This window comes from Volvox carteri (genome assembly GCF_000143455.1).
Source record: "Volvox carteri f. nagariensis unplaced genomic scaffold VOLCAscaffold_3, whole genome shotgun sequence".
In the NCBI taxonomy this organism is placed as follows: Eukaryota; Viridiplantae; Chlorophyta; class Chlorophyceae; order Chlamydomonadales; family Volvocaceae; genus Volvox; species Volvox carteri.
The window spans coordinates 623849-639997 of record NW_003307546.1 but is presented as its reverse complement, the minus strand read 5'-3'; the positions used below and the strand labels follow the sequence as shown (position 1 = coordinate 639997).

At 56.9% G+C, this 16149-nt stretch overlaps 3 protein-coding genes across 3 annotated transcripts; 1 reads left to right on the top strand and 2 right to left on the bottom strand.

Annotated features, from left to right (window-relative positions):
* Positions 1-250: 250 nt before the first annotated feature.
* On the bottom strand, positions 251-2715 carry VOLCADRAFT_102958 (uncharacterized protein; the record flags this gene model as incomplete). Its single annotated transcript, XM_002946324.1, has 6 exons — positions 2501-2715; positions 2208-2360; positions 2016-2141; positions 1757-1939; positions 683-1673; positions 251-426 (listed from the first exon to the last, which is right to left on the bottom strand). Exons 1-6 carry the CDS (start codon positions 2525-2527, stop codon positions 251-253), a joined length of 1656 nt encoding a protein of 551 aa, XP_002946370.1. The 5' UTR covers positions 2528-2715.
* A 3361-nt stretch (positions 2716-6076) lies between these two features.
* Positions 6077-10197, bottom strand: VOLCADRAFT_72667 (sterol 14 desaturase). The gene is made up of 9 exons (XM_002946323.1): positions 9905-10197; positions 9671-9820; positions 9403-9552; positions 8956-9049; positions 8400-8526; positions 8038-8139; positions 7705-7840; positions 7325-7537; positions 6077-7229 (listed from the first exon to the last, which is right to left on the bottom strand). Exons 1-9 carry the CDS (start codon positions 10094-10096, stop codon positions 6909-6911), a joined length of 1485 nt encoding a protein of 494 aa, XP_002946369.1. The 5' UTR covers positions 10097-10197; the 3' UTR covers positions 6077-6908.
* A 562-nt stretch (positions 10198-10759) lies between these two features.
* VOLCADRAFT_86577 (uncharacterized protein) lies at positions 10760-14849 on the top strand (the record flags this gene model as incomplete). The annotated part of the gene is made up of 7 exons (XM_002946488.1): positions 10760-10922; positions 11245-11332; positions 12164-12261; positions 12567-12603; positions 12943-13091; positions 14308-14507; positions 14784-14849. 7 exons carry the CDS (start codon positions 10760-10762, stop codon positions 14847-14849), a joined length of 801 nt encoding a protein of 266 aa, XP_002946534.1.
* Between the last annotated feature and the right edge of the window lie 1300 nt (positions 14850-16149).

The window sequence follows — 16149 nt, the reverse complement described above, 5'->3', positions numbered from 1 at the left end:
GCACTCGGGGAACACACACCATCCCTAATTACGAATGATGCTCAAGCTTTACCAGAGGTTGAATCTGCATGTCTAACATGGATCCCTTCGTGCTTCCAAAATGAAAGCAGACAAATATACTCAGCAGGACGCATCATCAGGACAGTGCATACGAAATAGATGTCGCTGTACCCTTCTGTCCCCTCCTGCAATCTAGGCAGACATTGACCATTACCCCCAAGCCCCATTTGCATGCCTCCTACTTCGGCGACTAAACAGTTGCCTGCTTTTGAACTGCCGGTCCGCTGCTCAAATCGCGCGGGCCACGCCCAGCACCGCCACCTCGCCCACCGCGGTCACCACCACGCCCTCCCCGGCCACTGAGCGGCCGGTCGCCCCTGGCACCCTCACCGCGACCGCCGCGTCCCCGGCTGCCGTCGTAGCCCCCTGCACGGACACGACATTTATGTGCTATAGCATATAGACTACTGGCCATGTAAAGAAAGGTATGTCGATATGTTTGAAGCCTACTATCACACTACTGTGTTGTTGTATTATGCGTTGCAACAGCCAAATCCGCTATAGTTGGCGGTTACGCAGTTTCATTACTCCAATCTGCAACTTGGCCATGGAACATACGCATGTGACGCACGCTAGCGCCCATTTTGCACCAATCAATACCGTCCTTCGTCTTTCAACTTACCACGGCCGCCACGGTAGCCACCGCCCATGCCGCTGCCACGGCCCCGCTCGCCGCGGCTGCCACCTCGTGGCGCGAAGCCCCGCTCGAACTCCGGCAGCACGCCCAGGATCTTAACCGGTTTATCGCTGTCTGGCAGCCTGAGCTTCCCGCTGGCCTCCCGCGCAGCGTTACGCGACTTCTCTTCCAGGTAGAAAATGTACGCGACCATCCCAAAGCGTGGCGAGCGGACGACGTTGACACCACCGGAGCCAAAGGATCCAAACTGCGAAAACTCATCGCTCAGAAGCTTCTGCAAGTCACCCGTCTGAGGGATGCCCTGCACGTAAACGCCGAAACCCGGGTTGTCGCCTGCACCTGCTGGCACCGGCTCCAGCACAATTGGGGCCCGGTTATCCAGGTCTACATCACTCTGGGCCTCAGCCGGCGCATCAGCATCGCTTTCAGTAACTGCCTGGGTCGCCGGCGGCAACACCGTCCCCTCCCCTGGAGGCGCTTCGGGGGCCGGCACTGGCGTTGCCTGAGCGGGGACCTTGGCAGGCGTGACTGGCTTAGAGGCCGAGGCTGGTGCCGACAGTGCGGACGATGCCAACTTGGCACGTTCAGCCCAGCTCAGGTTGGGTGAGGGTGCCGGAACAGAAGTACCCGGGGCAGCAGCCGGTGCTCCTTGCTGTGGGGCCGCCTGTTTCGGTATCATGGGCACCGGGGGCACCGGCTGAGCCGTTGCTGCTGGCAACGCTAGCGGAGGAGAGGCCGGTGCCGCCGGGGGGCCCGCTGGCGCCGTTGCTGCAGGAACCGGAGCGGGAGCTGGCACCGGCACTGGCAACGGAGTCGTTGCCAGCACTGTTGCAGTGGCTGGTGTAGCAGCGGGAATTTCCGGCACCAAGCTTTCAGCGTCCGCAGGTAGGGGCTCCACAGCCACGGCAGGTGGGGTTGCAACCACTGCAGGCGTGCCTGCAGCTAGGTCGACCCGTGGTTGCAGCTGCCCCGTGAGCTGCACGGGCATAGGAACAGAACCGTCAGCCACAGGCCCGCAAACCAGGGGCCCAGATTACGGACAACAATCTCTTCTCGCACCTGTGGTGGCGCGAGGCTATACGCATGCGCTGGGATGGCAGAGGGAACGACGAAACCGTTCTCCACGGGACGAATGTCACGCGCGGGCTCCGGAGGAAAGATACGCAGCATGTCGTTCAGGACGTAGTAGCCCTTTTCCTGAGTCGCCAAAAAGAAGACCTGGACAAATTTCCTGTCCACACCCTGCACGCCGCCCAGAAAACAGGATTCAAAGTCAGATTCCCGCGGTCAGAAAAGCTCTGCCCACCGGACCGCGTACCTGCAGATTCATGGTTCCCGACACCTGCAACAAAACCCCGTTTCCCTGCGAGAACTGGGCATCCAGGGACATGTCGCTCGCAACCACCGCGTTCGCAATGGTGCTCATCACCTTCTCTTGGATATCCTGCGATACAAAAAACCTTAGCGATACATGTTATAATCTATGACACTATTTCACAGGAAAACGCACCTCCAGGGTGCCGCTTGCAGTCCCAACAACAGCGTGCCCATCGGCCTGCACATCTGCGACACTGAGGGTACTGTTCTCCTTGTAGAACCGGTGCAGATGCTTGGGCAGCTTCGCCAAAACGTCATAGTACTTGCTGATAAATTGTTCGCCAACCTGCACGTAGGAGCCGGGTCGACTCAGTCCGCGGGGCGGCGCCTCCCGAAGAGAGGGGTCGTCTAGGTAGGCCAGCAGGGAGCCACACTTCGCATGGCCAAGGTGCTGACTTTATTCGAGTCTAAAGTGAAAGAACGCACCCAGGTGGGGCTTGGTGGCTGCGCCATCTTGGTTAGATCGCTCAGACGCAAGGTTCAGAACGACAGATCGAAACCGCAGCTTTTGCTGCCGATAGATACGTGATTCTTGAACGTTAGCTGTAGTTGTTGCTCAGTATTCCTGGGCGCAAAGCCTGAGAAGAACTAGCACCAGCGCCACAATGGGCGCGCTCGTATGTGCCAATCGTTTACTTATCCTCCAACATTACATTAGTATCGCTTTGCGCTTTGGCACCTGAAAACGCGCCAAATAAATCCGTACATGGTACTACAGGACAGTTTCCAATATTTGATGTTTCGAGCTCTCTGATGTTGTCTCGTGTTGGCATATGATAACAGTGAAGTTATGACAGTACCCTAAGGCGTTTAGGCAGTAGGCATTTTTTAAAGCACACACAGGATAGCCTGCAGTAAGAGTCCATGAACTTTGACTCTATTTTATTGAATTATGTCTGGGTCTGATGATAACTTTACGTGTATTTCCTTGCCACTGTCACCTCACATCGAAGGGCTGACACGTGTACAGGAACCTGGATGGTTCACTTAGCTAGTTTCCCTCGTTCAGGTCGCCAAAGTCTGCCACCTACTCATGGGCTTACATCTGGACAAATCTTGTTTGACATACCTTTAATACACGGCAGGTGTGGTTTGTGGTATGGGAGTGGGTATGATGTGTTTCGTGTTGAGGCTTGGGCGACAATCTGCCCTTGATGCACCAGGGCACGAGCAACCCCACACATTTAATTTGAACCGGTGGCACTTAACCTTCGCTATGTGGGGACGTCTCTGGGCATGGACACTGAACGTGCCGAAGGTATTGCATGCAAATGCTCCTATGCGCTATCGCATGGATTTTGAAAGGTTCGCTATGAAGTATGAACCGCAAGGATGTCTGGAGGAAGTGGCGTTCATTCATACCGATGGCACGTCGGGTTGCAGCCCAGCTAATAATGCCTCGGAGCCCACATTGACGAGACAATACAATGCTAGCCCTCCACCTGTACGCGTGCAGACTTAAATACTTAAACACTTACAGTTAGCCCTCCGCAAGTACGCACACTGCACTGATATCTGTGTTATCATGTAAGATGGCAGCGTGCGAATGGCGTAGCTCAATGTGCCTAAGCCGACATCATTTTCCATGTCCGTGTCATCGAGAGACATAGAGCGCAGCCGCCGGGAAACGAAGCCCTGCTGGGGTTACGGTGGTTATGTAGCTTTAGGGAACACCACGCCGCATGGCGCCTGCCAGTTACCAAATGACGCATTAGTAGCATTATGGCAGCAGCGGCGGCCGGTGTAAGACCAGGCAAAGAGTACTCAGGGAGATGCCAAGGGAGCTGAACCCTTCTTACATTCCTTTCCCCCCTCGAGCTAACGTCCTCGGGCGCCCCCGGATATATCCCGTAGGATTATGGTTGTTTGGAATCCCGTAGAGTTACAAATTTGTTGAAACATTTTCGTTAGTCTCCGTCCGAGATGGAGGCCTTTATATTTACTCAGCTGGTAGACTTCTCGCCCACCCGGGCATCCACCTTTGGGATAGGAGTATGCTGCATCGTGCCTGGAGTGCGCTATGTTCGTAACCGGATTCGGTCCGGGGAGTTCCCACCTCCTAGCAATTTGCACCAATGTGAGAGCCTACCTGGTCACTTAGACGGATAGGCGACTAGTCCACTTATGAAGGTGTTGATAAACACCGGGGGTTTCCCTTACAGTCGCTTGCAGTCCCTCTGAGGCGCTCGGATGAGATGCCGTACAATAGTAGATATTCCTGCATAAGAGAATCGCACCTTAGGGAGAAGAGTTACGATACCGGTCTGGCCGTGAACGGGCAGACGTGTACAAGATGGCGTACGGAATCGAGTATGTGTACAGGATCGTTACAGCCATACCCGTGGCCATGTACTGCTGAGTACGGTTATAGCCGCAAAGATGACTAAGATAGTTCTATGTACTGCATGTACGATATTCGCCTCGACAATGAAATGATAATAAGGAATGGAGTCCCTACTCGGAAATATCTATTAGTCCTGAGCCAGGCTCTTACAGCCGGTGTATCCAGACCCTGGCGTTTCCAACTTCGTCCAGGCCAATCACAAGCCCTTCCAGCCTAATCATTCCTGCCATTGCGGACGGCTATCATCGTGGGTCCTTGTGGCTCAAGCGATAACCCTTTTTCACGGCAGGAATTTTCACTGCTGGGCGTGCTGACGTGGAACCTGTCCATCGAGGCGCCTTGAATGCAGTGATAACTGCGAAGCCCAGGTCAGGCCACGGCCATACGTTTATCCACGTCCTGGGCACTGCCGATTTCCCCTCTATCTGTACACTGCTTTGGTGGAGCCACCAATGAACCTGGAGGGCGAGGATTTCACTGCACAATGCGGCTGTGGAAGTGTGTCGCCTGGTGGTACGTGACTAGTGTGTGTGTGTTACATGGTTGGGGGGTGCGTGACCCCATACCTGTAAGACTACCCATACGAGCCGAAGGCCCAAGGGCAATACTACAACGCCTAAAAGCCACGGAGAAAAGGAAAAAAACTGACTAGTGGCGGCGACTTGTGCGCATACCACGGCCCTCCATGCACGGGCACAAAGCTCAACTGCCACAGATTCCAGTTTGTGGTGGGATGTTAGCATGTGCGATTGAATTGGGAGAGGACGTTCAGCCAGTACGTTTATTAACCCCCATTGCTCCTCAGCCTGCCAGGTGCAAGTCTTGGTGCCGTTGGCCCTCGCTGCCACTGCCCAGTGCTCGTTTTAGTCACTGCCTGTATCTTTCGTCCCAAACTGCCCACCGTATGGTCCTGGCCCTGGTTGCTTTCAGAAGTCCTTCGTGCGTTTGTCCAGCCTTGATCACCAGCTTCCCTAGAGGCTGACTAGACTACAAACTTATCCCCTGAGGCCCGGCTCGGTGGCACCCACGGGTGCAGGGCTGGCCTCGTTCGGCCGTATGCATCTGGTCTGACAATGTCGCCTCCGCAGTGTTGGCCGCTCTCTTCTGTATAACGTCTCGTGAGAAAATGTTTACCTGACAGTCCGCACACCATACAGTGGACCTCTGAGGACCAGAGCCACCAGAGGACCAGATGACAGCCGCACATCATCCAGAGGACCATAGTCCGCCTGGGGCTCGACACTGCCCACCCATCCCAACCTCAGCGCCTTGACCCCAGCACCTTCGCACGCCCCACAAGGTATTGAAGCAAAGCTGTGCGTCATCGCCCTGTCTCCAAATCCTGGAATGGCGTAGGCAAGTATGCCTCGGACCCTGCCGCTTTAAACATCTTTGCCTGGCAACCCGAACCAACCGGCAAAACCTAGCCGTCTCCTGGGCTTCTGGATCCACGACCTCAGCATTCAGCACCACAGTACGCACTCGCAGCCAGCGGTTACAACTCCCGCAGCCACAACAGCAGCAACCGCAGCTGCAACCACAACCTGAACCTCTGTCCACATGAAGCGATACATCTTGCTTATGCTGGTAAGTGGGCACGATAAATTGGAGGACAGTGGTATAGTTTCCTATGGGATATCCATTAGGGCAGGGAAGATACAAGAGCTTTTTTCGAAATACAAACGATGCGCTTCATAGTCGACCGAAATCCGTCTGACGCGATGAGGATGTGGTCACACAATCCCTTAGCAAGGCCTGACATATATTACGCGTGCAGCCGGCATCTGAATGGGTCGACCGTCACAACCGGCTGCCAAACGTCCTCCAGTACCTAAAACAGCACAATAGCATGAACCCGGGTTCCAAGTTAGTAAATTACTCACCAACAACCGCCGATCCGTTTACGGCTTTCGAATTCTTCCTCGCAACTGGCAACTGCGCCCTTGCAAAACCGGTGCTACCTTGGGACAACTCATTTTCCAAGCGCTCGCGAGTGCACTTAAAAGCGCCACTACACCGTCGGAGCTTGCCTTGATACTTGTCTTAATCCATCAACCAGACAACATAGCCACATTCTACTTGTCAAAGTCTGGTCATTAGGGTCATTAGGGTCAATACACAATTTCAGCACGCCTTCGGTCTGATGAGAAAAAACTCGGGCTAGGGCAGGAAAACTCAGCAGCACTGCAATAATGCAAAACGAATTATTCGCACGCAGCAGTGTGCGCAACGAAACGCACGTCCACAGCCAATTGAGAAAGGGTACACCAGGTACGATCTTAAGACCGAGATGCACCAGGCCTGTAAATATCAAAAACATTACCCCAGCTCCCCAACTGGATGGCGCCAAGACTCCCTTTTTAAGAGGTGGCCATAGCACAACCTGCCATCAGGACACATGGCAGAAGGCCCACACCTGTCCACTTGCTCTGAAAGCATATCCGAAGCCACCCTTGAAACCCAGCTATTCGAACAACCCATGCATGCTGTTCACAGCAGCTTCCGGCGCGTGTACTTGACACGGCAGGCCTTGGGGCCAATCACCATTGACTCATAGTCTGCGTCTGGGACCGGATCCAGAAGCTCAAACTCGAAGTTGCGAAGCAGCACCGACCAGATCGACTTAATCTGCAGGTACGCGAAATTCTGACCAATGCAGGCGTGGCGGCCAGCGCCGAAGCCGATGAACGAGTAAGGCCGATTCTGCTCCTCGCGGGGGGGAGCGAACCGATCCGGGTCATACGCCTTCGGGTTCTTGAAGATTTGTGGCAGCATGTGCGAAAAATTCGGCGAGGCCGCCACGACGTCGCCCTGAAAGGTTTGACACAATAGGCGTTATGAGACCATGGAATGTTGTAACTGCCAGCCGACACATGGCAAAGCTGCCAAGGATGCTCCACACTCACCTTCGGGACGACAAAGGTCTTCCCGTCGCTGGTGGTGACGGAGAAGGGCTTCTTAGCGTAGCGCATGACCAGCAGCAGCGGCGGGTGCATGCGCAGCGCCTCGGTTATGTTGCGGTGCAGCACCTCCATCTCGGAGAGCGCTTCGAAGCTCAAGTCCGTGCCGTGCTTGGCCACAATGGCCTTCTGCTCCTCCACCGCCGGCAGCCATGCCTTCTCCTAAAGATTGGGGGAATCAGCACACACATCCTTGAAGAGGCAATGTGCAGGAAACATGAATAACATATCGGTGATATTCCTACTGATGGTGTGCGGCTGTGTGTTTCTCCCAGCACGATTAACACGCAGCTCTTGGCTTGGTCATGTACCAGCAAGCCACGCACCTTGTTCGCGGCCATGAAGATGCCGGTCCATGATGTAGTGATGGAGCTGGTGTGCTGGCCGGCGAACAGCACCGCGATAAGCAGGCCGGTAATCTCCTCCTCCGTTAGCGCGCGGCCGCCATTCACGTTCTGGTACCTGCAACCAGCAATGAAACATTGCAGCGCCAACACCACATTCACTCCGAGGGTACCGGATGTCACTACTGAGGAGTGGAGGAACCATGAAATGCCCTTGGCAGCCTTCTCTCGTCGCTGGTGCACAGCACGCCGCAATGAATTCAACCACTCCCGACATCACATGCATTCAATGGGGCCCTGCTCCGCCTTACCCACCTGGCGTCAACGAACTGCTGAAGCACGTCCTCCTCGCGGTGTCCGGACTCCCGACGCTGGCGAATAACCTTGCCAAAGATCTTGGACAGCTCCTTGCGGCACCTGGACAGAGGCGTTTCCTCGTAGGTAGGCTACCAACACCACCACTACCACCGCTTGCTACAACGCATACAACGAGTAACAGTCATAATCCCGCATATCTTCGCCCGCTGCTGGCGTACCCTCGTGCAAGGGGACACACAGTGAAGGGCCTTAGGGCCGTCACATTCACATGCAATCCATTTGCCTGCTAGAAGTACGCTATCCGGTGTGTACGGTCTCGTTTTTTCCTTTTCAGGACCTACGAAGACGGTCTGCCATACCTGTCGCGCTTCTGGTGCACTGGGATGGGCAGGTAGGGGAAGAACACAGAGATGGGGACCATGCCCTCATCCAGGCCATGCAGCAGGTCGGCCACTTGCTCAAAGAGCTGCTCGCGAACCTCGCGGCCTGGCACAAGGAGGCGCACGGAGGGGGGGGGGAAGCAGACAGCAGCGGCGGCATAAAAACATGGGTACAGCAAAACCCCAGCACAGCCAACGCACAGACAAAAAGGCACGATCCTGTTACGCCTTGCCTAGCAACTACACACGCTACCTAGCAGTTACCCAGCGTACATTGGATCCAGCTTTCGTCATCCGCATCTACGAAGGAGGCGACGTGGTTGGTATGAGCTTGTGAGCCCTTTCTTAAGGGCATATGCATCCTATTGGATGCGGTTCCTCGTCATGCGCAGCGCTAGAGACTCGTTAGAAAGCCCCGTCCCGTCCTTCACATCCTTTCTTTCCGGGTCTCACGACTCGTGCCTATCGAAGGGTAGCGCAGGGACTGGCGAAGCAAGGAGGCCATGCGCTTCCTTGACAAGGAGCGAGCACCTACCGAGCAGAGTTCTCGCAGCGGTCAGTGTAATCAGCTTGCTGAACTCGTCACGGAAATCGATGACGCCCTCATCACCCCACTTGGCAAAGTACTCCTGCGGTGGCGGCCCATGGAGCTCAGGACGCCCGTAGGCTGACAAGCTATTGGGCTATCGGTCTCGGGGAGGACGGTGGACGTGCCCCTTTCGCTGCGATGGATGCGAGATTTTCATGGGCTTCCACTCCCTATCTGTTAAAGGAGCAGCTGCCGGCCGCTTAACCCCACCCGATAGACATTGATGGTATGTGCTGAAGTAATGTTACTAAGTCCCCAACAAGCCAACCAATTGCACTTAAGTGTGGGGAAAACCCTGTCTTATACGTTGTTGTCTTAGCAAATAAGATGCTATCAATGAGGTGTATAAGCTTGTGTATGAGCAGAGGCGCGTCCCCCAGCAAGAGCTCCTACCTCGGCTTCCCTGTTGAACTGGGGCACATACGCCTTGAGGCGGTTCTTAGTGAGTGCCTCCGTGAACATGCGGAACTGTTCGGTCCGGACTTTCTGCTCGACATCAAACACAACGCCTGGGCCGAAGGTGGGAACGTTGAAGTCGTACACCTGAGCGGTACATTGACGCAAGGCAAGCAAAGCATGTGTTTGTTAAGTCTGTACTAATTCCCTGAGTGTGTTAAGGGTATCCATCTCACGAGCGTTTCATGTGTGAACGGTGGCATACCTCTGACTGGCTCATCTCATCGTCGCCCGCCTTGAAGAAATGAGGCGACACATCCGGGCCGATCAGGAAAGTAACACGCTTGTGCGCCACAGGTACGGTAAACACCTCGCCGAACTTGGCATATCCATCATGCAGCAGCTTCCATGGGCCCTGCGACCGCCGTCCATGATGGCGCGCGGGCCGCGGCGATCAGAACCCGACGGCCATTAGCGACGAGTTCAAGCCATGACCTACCTGTGAAAACTTCAACAGACCACCAACAAACGGAATGCCCTCATATACGGGCGGGCGCTTGCCCGGAAGATTATTGAACAGTACGCGCCCTATGATGAGGGCCAGGAATAGTATAGCGCTGCCTGCCAGCACCATTTGAGTGGCAGTAAATTTCTCCAATAAAACTGACAGCTCGGCCGTCAGGTCGGCCATGATGCAGGTATGTGTGGCAGCAGCTGGGAGAAAGCGCGGGCGTTATGTGCAAGGTTCCCGGCCAGAGGTATAACAACGCAAAGATAGTCTTGACAGATGAGTTAACAGCCTATGAAGCCATTTTTCCAGATATTTATGTCGATGTATAAGTGTGGTAAACAATACAAGGAATGGTACATTCTTAACACGCAAGGCCCACAAGGCACCTGTCGGCATTTGTGTACACCAAACATGCCGCCCACAGCACAAGCTTGTAATCTGTACCGGTAGGCGTTGCTGTCATAATCATATTGTACCTTTACGAATAGTTCATTGGGCTTGGCTAGTCGTCTCGGAGCAGCCGGCCTTACGGGCTTGACTCCTCAACATGTTCCGTCTCTCCAACAATGGTTTAATCCTTATGACACATTCCTAGGGTCCCACAGGCAGCCACTTGACTTGGGGCCCCACCAGCTGCACCCCTTTTGTTACAGGAGCGAGCGGGTTTCTCCCTTGCGCTGCTTTTTTCAACCCAATAAACAATCCAGCCACACTGGACACATGCTGCCACTCGCTCAGCCCCTCCCGCTCCGTTTGACGAACTCAGTGTTGCGGTTGCGAGGGTGCTCCGGCGCAACTAACACCACGTACACGGCAGGAGGCTCCCTTCGCCAGCATGTCAGCATGCACTCCCAGAGTGCAGTGGCCGGGAGCCAGACAGCCAACAGTCAACAAACGAGCGGATCGAGGCTGCAGGACTTTTTCACTGCCGCGCGGCGCGCTGTGCTGCACGGCACCGTGAACGAGTCCAATCCGGATACCGTGGCACAGCTGGCAAACATGATGGGTGAGCTGTCGCTGTACGAGTACACGAGAAAATGTGACCGCTCATCGTTTGGGACCGGACATGCGTTGGCGGCATGTCACATGTAGACCAGAGCCCTGTGTGTATGTGTGTGTGACTCACGGCCTTCCAGCTTCCTAACAGCTAATTATTTCCTTTCCCCCGCCTGTTGTGGCCATGTCGCGGAAATGCTGGAAGGGTTTCTTGACGAGATCTTCGCCCGGCCGCTTATTAACTCTGCTAACGTTCTCTCCCGTCTCTCCCGTCTCTCTCTATCCGCCTCTGCGGTCATCGCCTCCACGACCACCTCCACGACCACCCTCAGGCGCCATCCGCTTGGAGGAGCTGGGGCTGGACTCCGACATGGTTGCGGACCCCTTCCTGGGGGCGCTCAAACTGCACCTGCGGGACAGGTGAGCAGCCGGGCGGGCCTTGGGGGCCTTGGGGGGACCTGAGCTACGGAGGGGGGCGGTTGGGGTTCGTTTAACGTCTTTCTTACTGGGATTCAGTAACCCGTCCCTCCCCCCTATCTGCTTGCTGCGGAACCTGGCCGACTGCGTGAGCTCAGTGGTGTGGGGGGGTGGAGGACGGGGGCTGCTGGGGAGTGGCAGGTGACCAGCAGGACCCCTACATAAAACCAAACGAATGAGAGACTGCGGTGGACAGTGTTGGCATAAAAAGGCATGGGCAGCTTGGACCAGCGAGACGTTCCCGAATCGGGATCTTGGCCTGGAGCTGAGCTGGGCTGAGCTGGGCTGAGCTGTCCAGGCCCTCCAGCGGAAGCCCAGTGCGGACTTCGGGAGCTATTAGGGGGCACCCGTTTGACACCCGTGGGGACATCAACCCTTCGCAAACTGCCCTTTCAAGCGGCGTATCGGAACCGGAGCCGCGTCCCGAGGTACCGCGGACGTATCACCGCCAGACAGCTGCAGAAAGAACCTTTCCCGGTTGCGATTCCCCGTCTGAAGTTGTGTTTTGTGTAGGTGAACACGCGGGGTACCGGGCCTCTCTCTCTCTCTCTCAGCGCGGAGGGGGGAGGGGGAGGTGCGGCTGGCCGCATCAGGGCCGCTGGCGGTCGCAGCCCGGAGGGTGCCCCCCCGCACCCGGTAATGGCCCGGAGGCCGGGGGCGCTGACTGTGTGTGCCACCGGGGCCGCCTGCACCTTTGCTGCTTGCACGTGATGTCACCCCTCTTTCCTCCAGCACCCACCGGCACCCACCTGGTTCGATCCCTTCACCCCGCAGCCGCATCAAGTACATGCGAATCTACGAGGACCCCAGCCTCACGTTCGGGCTCTTTTGTTTCCCTGCCGGGACCGTCATCCCCCTCCACAACCACCCCGGTATGACAGTATTCTCCAGGTAGGTGGGTAGGTACGTATGTATGTACGTATATATGTACGAGTATATGTATGTACGAGTATATGTATGTACGAGTATATGTATGTACGAGTATATGTATGTACGAATATATGTATGTACGAGTATATGTACGTACATACGGAGCTGACCTGGGGAGAGGTGTTGAGACGATCATCTGACTTGATGCTTGGGTGTAATGATCGGGACAGGCAGGGAGGGGAGCGAGGGGTGCATCTCTTGAGCCCCTGGTGCAACCAAACCGCACACCACCACACCCCACACCAAGACGGGCACAGCGCGAACCCAAGCCGCAGCGCAACCCGGTGCAATCAGTTACCCGGACGCCGGGGGCTACCCCCGGCCCCACCTCACCCGCCCTGAGCATAGCAGCACCCGGGGGAGGCGGTGGGGGCCAATCTGTGACATGTGCACATTCCAACGAGCGGCTCGTGGGTCGGTGGCGTATCAAACCAACTCCCAGGCTAACCACCCAATGAAGTAACGCCCACATCCGGACTCCGTATTGAAACAGAACACCGTCTCCCCCCCCCCGCACACACACACACACTCACTTGGTCGTGCGACCCGCTGCTGCTCCCGCGGCCCTCATGCCCTCCGCACCTGCCTGCTCCTGCTGGCCTCCTCCTCCCCCCGCCCCTCAGGCTGTTGTTTGGGCAGTTGCGGGTGAGCGCATACGACTGGGTGGTGCAGCCGGCGGCGCCCATCACGTCCGGCTCGGCGCGCGCCCGGCTCGTATGCGACGCGGTCATAGGGCCCGCGACCCCGCCGCTGGTGCTGTTCCCGTCGTCAGGTGCGTCAGCTTCGCCGCTAGGTACGCGGTGGCGGTACGGCGTGTCTGGCCGCGGGGAGTTGGAGGGGGTGTGTGCCACGACGTGGGGGTCGCGCAGGGGCCGCCTGAGGTGTGTGTGTGTGCGTGTGTGTGTGTGGGGGGGGGGGGGTAGTGTGTCGAAAGGCAAGCGGTCCAGGGGAGGAGTGCGGGCTGGGTGGCAGCCAGTGATACTGCCAGTGTGGGGGTATCTTGAACTGTCTTGTGCAGCTTCATGTCGGCAGGCCGGGTTGCTTCAGGCCGGGTGAGGTGGGGTCGCATGAGGTGATGGATCAGCTCTGTTGCAGCGGTGGAGTCCCTGTGCTTCAGCCCTGGTGGACCCGGGGGTTAGGCCTGGTGCAGGGAGCAAAGGCACCTCCACAACGGGGAGGAGGAGGGGGCAGGGGGCTTTCAGCCAAGGACAGTGGGCTAGCCGGCGGGGCTGTGCGGGGCGGGGGGCGTCCACTACCTGGGCGGATGAAGGGAGGGGTAGAGGGCACACCATGTTTCGCTAAGGGTGGGTAGTGGCGGAGTAGCATGTCGGAGCTTTGGCTGCATATGGCGCTGTTATGTTGGAGGGGGGTGCGCAGGTGTCAGGCGACCGTCGTGATATTGGGTGGCACGGGGGGGGGGCCGCCCTCCTAGCGTGATGTGGGCCGGGGTGCAAGTAGCCCCAGCCTGTGTACTGCCGACCTTGCCCCAGCCTGTCCCTGCGCGGCAAGTCATCCACCGCACCATATGGCACATGGTGTCCTGTGAGAGCTTGGGGGGGGAGGACATCGGGCGGAGCCGGACCTAGCGCCCCAACCGCCGCCACCGCCACGGCCGCGTCCCCAGCAATACTACTGGGGGGCTGCCGGGCCCGTGGGTTACAGCGGGACTCTTTGCGACCCACCTGTGTCCCGCCACCTGAACACTGTCTGCGTATCTATAATGATATTATATTTTGTGTATATTATTATTTACTTTTGTATCACGGCACTACAGAAAATGCACCGATCGGCCGATGTCAGAATCCCGTGATACGCGCAGGAAACGACATTTTCCCCCCTCCTAACATACATACATACATACATACATACATACATACATTTGTGTGTGCGGTCTCATCTCTTTTTGCTACCTTGTTCTTATCGTGCGGTCAGCCGCTTCTAACAGTCGGTGTTGTTAAGTCCGCCGCTGCTCCTCTTTGCCCCGCCAGGCGGCAACCTACACGAATTCACGGCTGAGACGCCATGTGCCGTACTAGACCTGCTCACTCCACCTTACGAGCCGCCCGAGCGCAACTGTACCTACTACCGGGTTCAGCGCCAGGCGGCATCGTGGCCCGTGGGTCTACCCGGGTCGCGGCGTGCAGTGGTGGCGCAGAAGATGCGTGTGGGGGACGAAGTGGAGCTTGAGGTGGGTCTGGTGGCCTCCGGGGTATTGGTGCTAGGGTGGCGGTCGGGGGAGGCCCGCGGTGTTCCTGGTCTTAGGGTGGCAGTGTGCGTGCCGCTGCGCTGCCTCGAGTGCGCCGCCGAACCACGGGGGCGCATGTGGGGAATAGGTTGGGGGAAGCCAGGGGCTCTGCACTTGACTTGGGGGGAGGCGGGTCCCGTACACCGCACCCGTCCCCACGACTGACTTGGCTCCCTTTTACCTGTTTGCCCTCCCTGCCGTCGCCGCGAGTGCCCGCAGGTCTTCGATCCGCCGGGCAGTTTCGAGGTGGTGTCTGGCTGCTACCCGGGGGATCCCGTCGTGTAGCTAGGGTGTGTGTCTCGGGGAGGGGGGGGGAGGGGGAGGGGGGGAGCTCCTCCTGGGTTGTGTGTGTATGGGGGGAAGCCCATTGTCACCTTGAGCTGCCGTACGGGCTGGGTTTGCTGAGGAGGAGGGGTACGTCGATGGCGACCTGCTTGGGGCGGCAATCGGCTACCAGCGCCTCCTCCCTCATTCTTTACTGGGCATCGTGCTGAAACCATGACCATGACCATGACCATGGCACCCAGGCTGGGCTGCGGACCGGCACGACGAGCTGGATGATGACCTTGGCGGTGGCCACTGGAAAGATGGACTTCGGCAAGTTTGGCGGCTTGCCAACGGTTGTAATCGCTAGAAATAAATGTCATTACGGGACGGTTCCCTCTTTGTTGGTGGATTTCTTATCTTTGGGGCTTTCTTTTTCATGGGTGTCATCCTTATGACGGCAGCCCAGTCCGCAGCGCGCCTGAGGATTGCTGGCTGGCTGGCGGTGGTGCCCTCCGTGCACCAGACGGCCGCGTCTCAGCCACGCTGTATATGGGGTGGCAGTGGATTAGGAGGATGATGTGCTACACACAGCAAGGGTGGGGCGTTTGCTTGAATAGACGTGTGTTGCGATGCCCAGGTCAGCTGGGTGGTGCGGTGTAATGGGTGGGTGGTTTGAAGCACCCAGGGTTGGGCTGGGTTGGCGGCATGCGGATATGCGGCTGAGGAGAGCGCCGCGGACCACCAATGTGGTGGACCATCCCTTTGCATGATGCCGCCTTTGCGACATGCGTCGTGGTGAGCAAGCATTCGATTAGTTGTTTCTTTTCATTTACGACACGAAGGCTGTATATCCTCTATGGATACCGGTGATGACAATGATGATGGTGATGGTGATGCCGCATGTGCGGAAATTGAGCCCATGGAAATCGCTGAAGATTCTCTCCTTGTCCTTTCCTCTCATCGACGAAGCGCTTATTTCGCCAGGTAGTGGTAGTAGTAATGGTAGTAGTAATGGTAGTAGTAGTAGTGGTGGTGGTGGTGGTTCGTCTTCTATTTTTTCCTCGGAAGCCGTGGCTGTTGGGGTTAGGCTTGCACTGCATCCTAAAGAGTACGGCAGACGTGTACGTCCAGCAAACCTGCCCAAGGATTAGGGTGTAAGAGGGCCTGGGGCGAGTGGCCGGACGAATGGACCTGGACCTGGACCTGGCTGGCTGGCTGGCTGATATATCCTAGTCGCGTGATGGTGTGGTGTGGGATGGTATGGGGCGCTCTCGGGAGTTGTCCGGAGCTCTAGAGGCGTCTCTTGAGGCGATCATGT

Bases quoted from the DNA above. Each gene is read 5' to 3' on its own strand.
- VOLCADRAFT_72667 (XM_002946323.1), bottom strand. From the start codon at position 10,096: ATGGCCGACCTGACGGCCGAGCTGTCAGTTTTATTGGAGAAATTTACT. The intron at 8,527-8,955 runs GTAGGTGCTCGC...TCCTTGTGCCAG, and splicing joins CGCTGCGAGAACTCTGCTCG to GCCGCGAGGTTCGCGAGCAG. The intron at 7,841-8,037 runs GTGGGTAAGGCG...TGCTGGTTGCAG, and splicing joins CAGCAGTTCGTTGACGCCAG to GTACCAGAACGTGAATGGCG.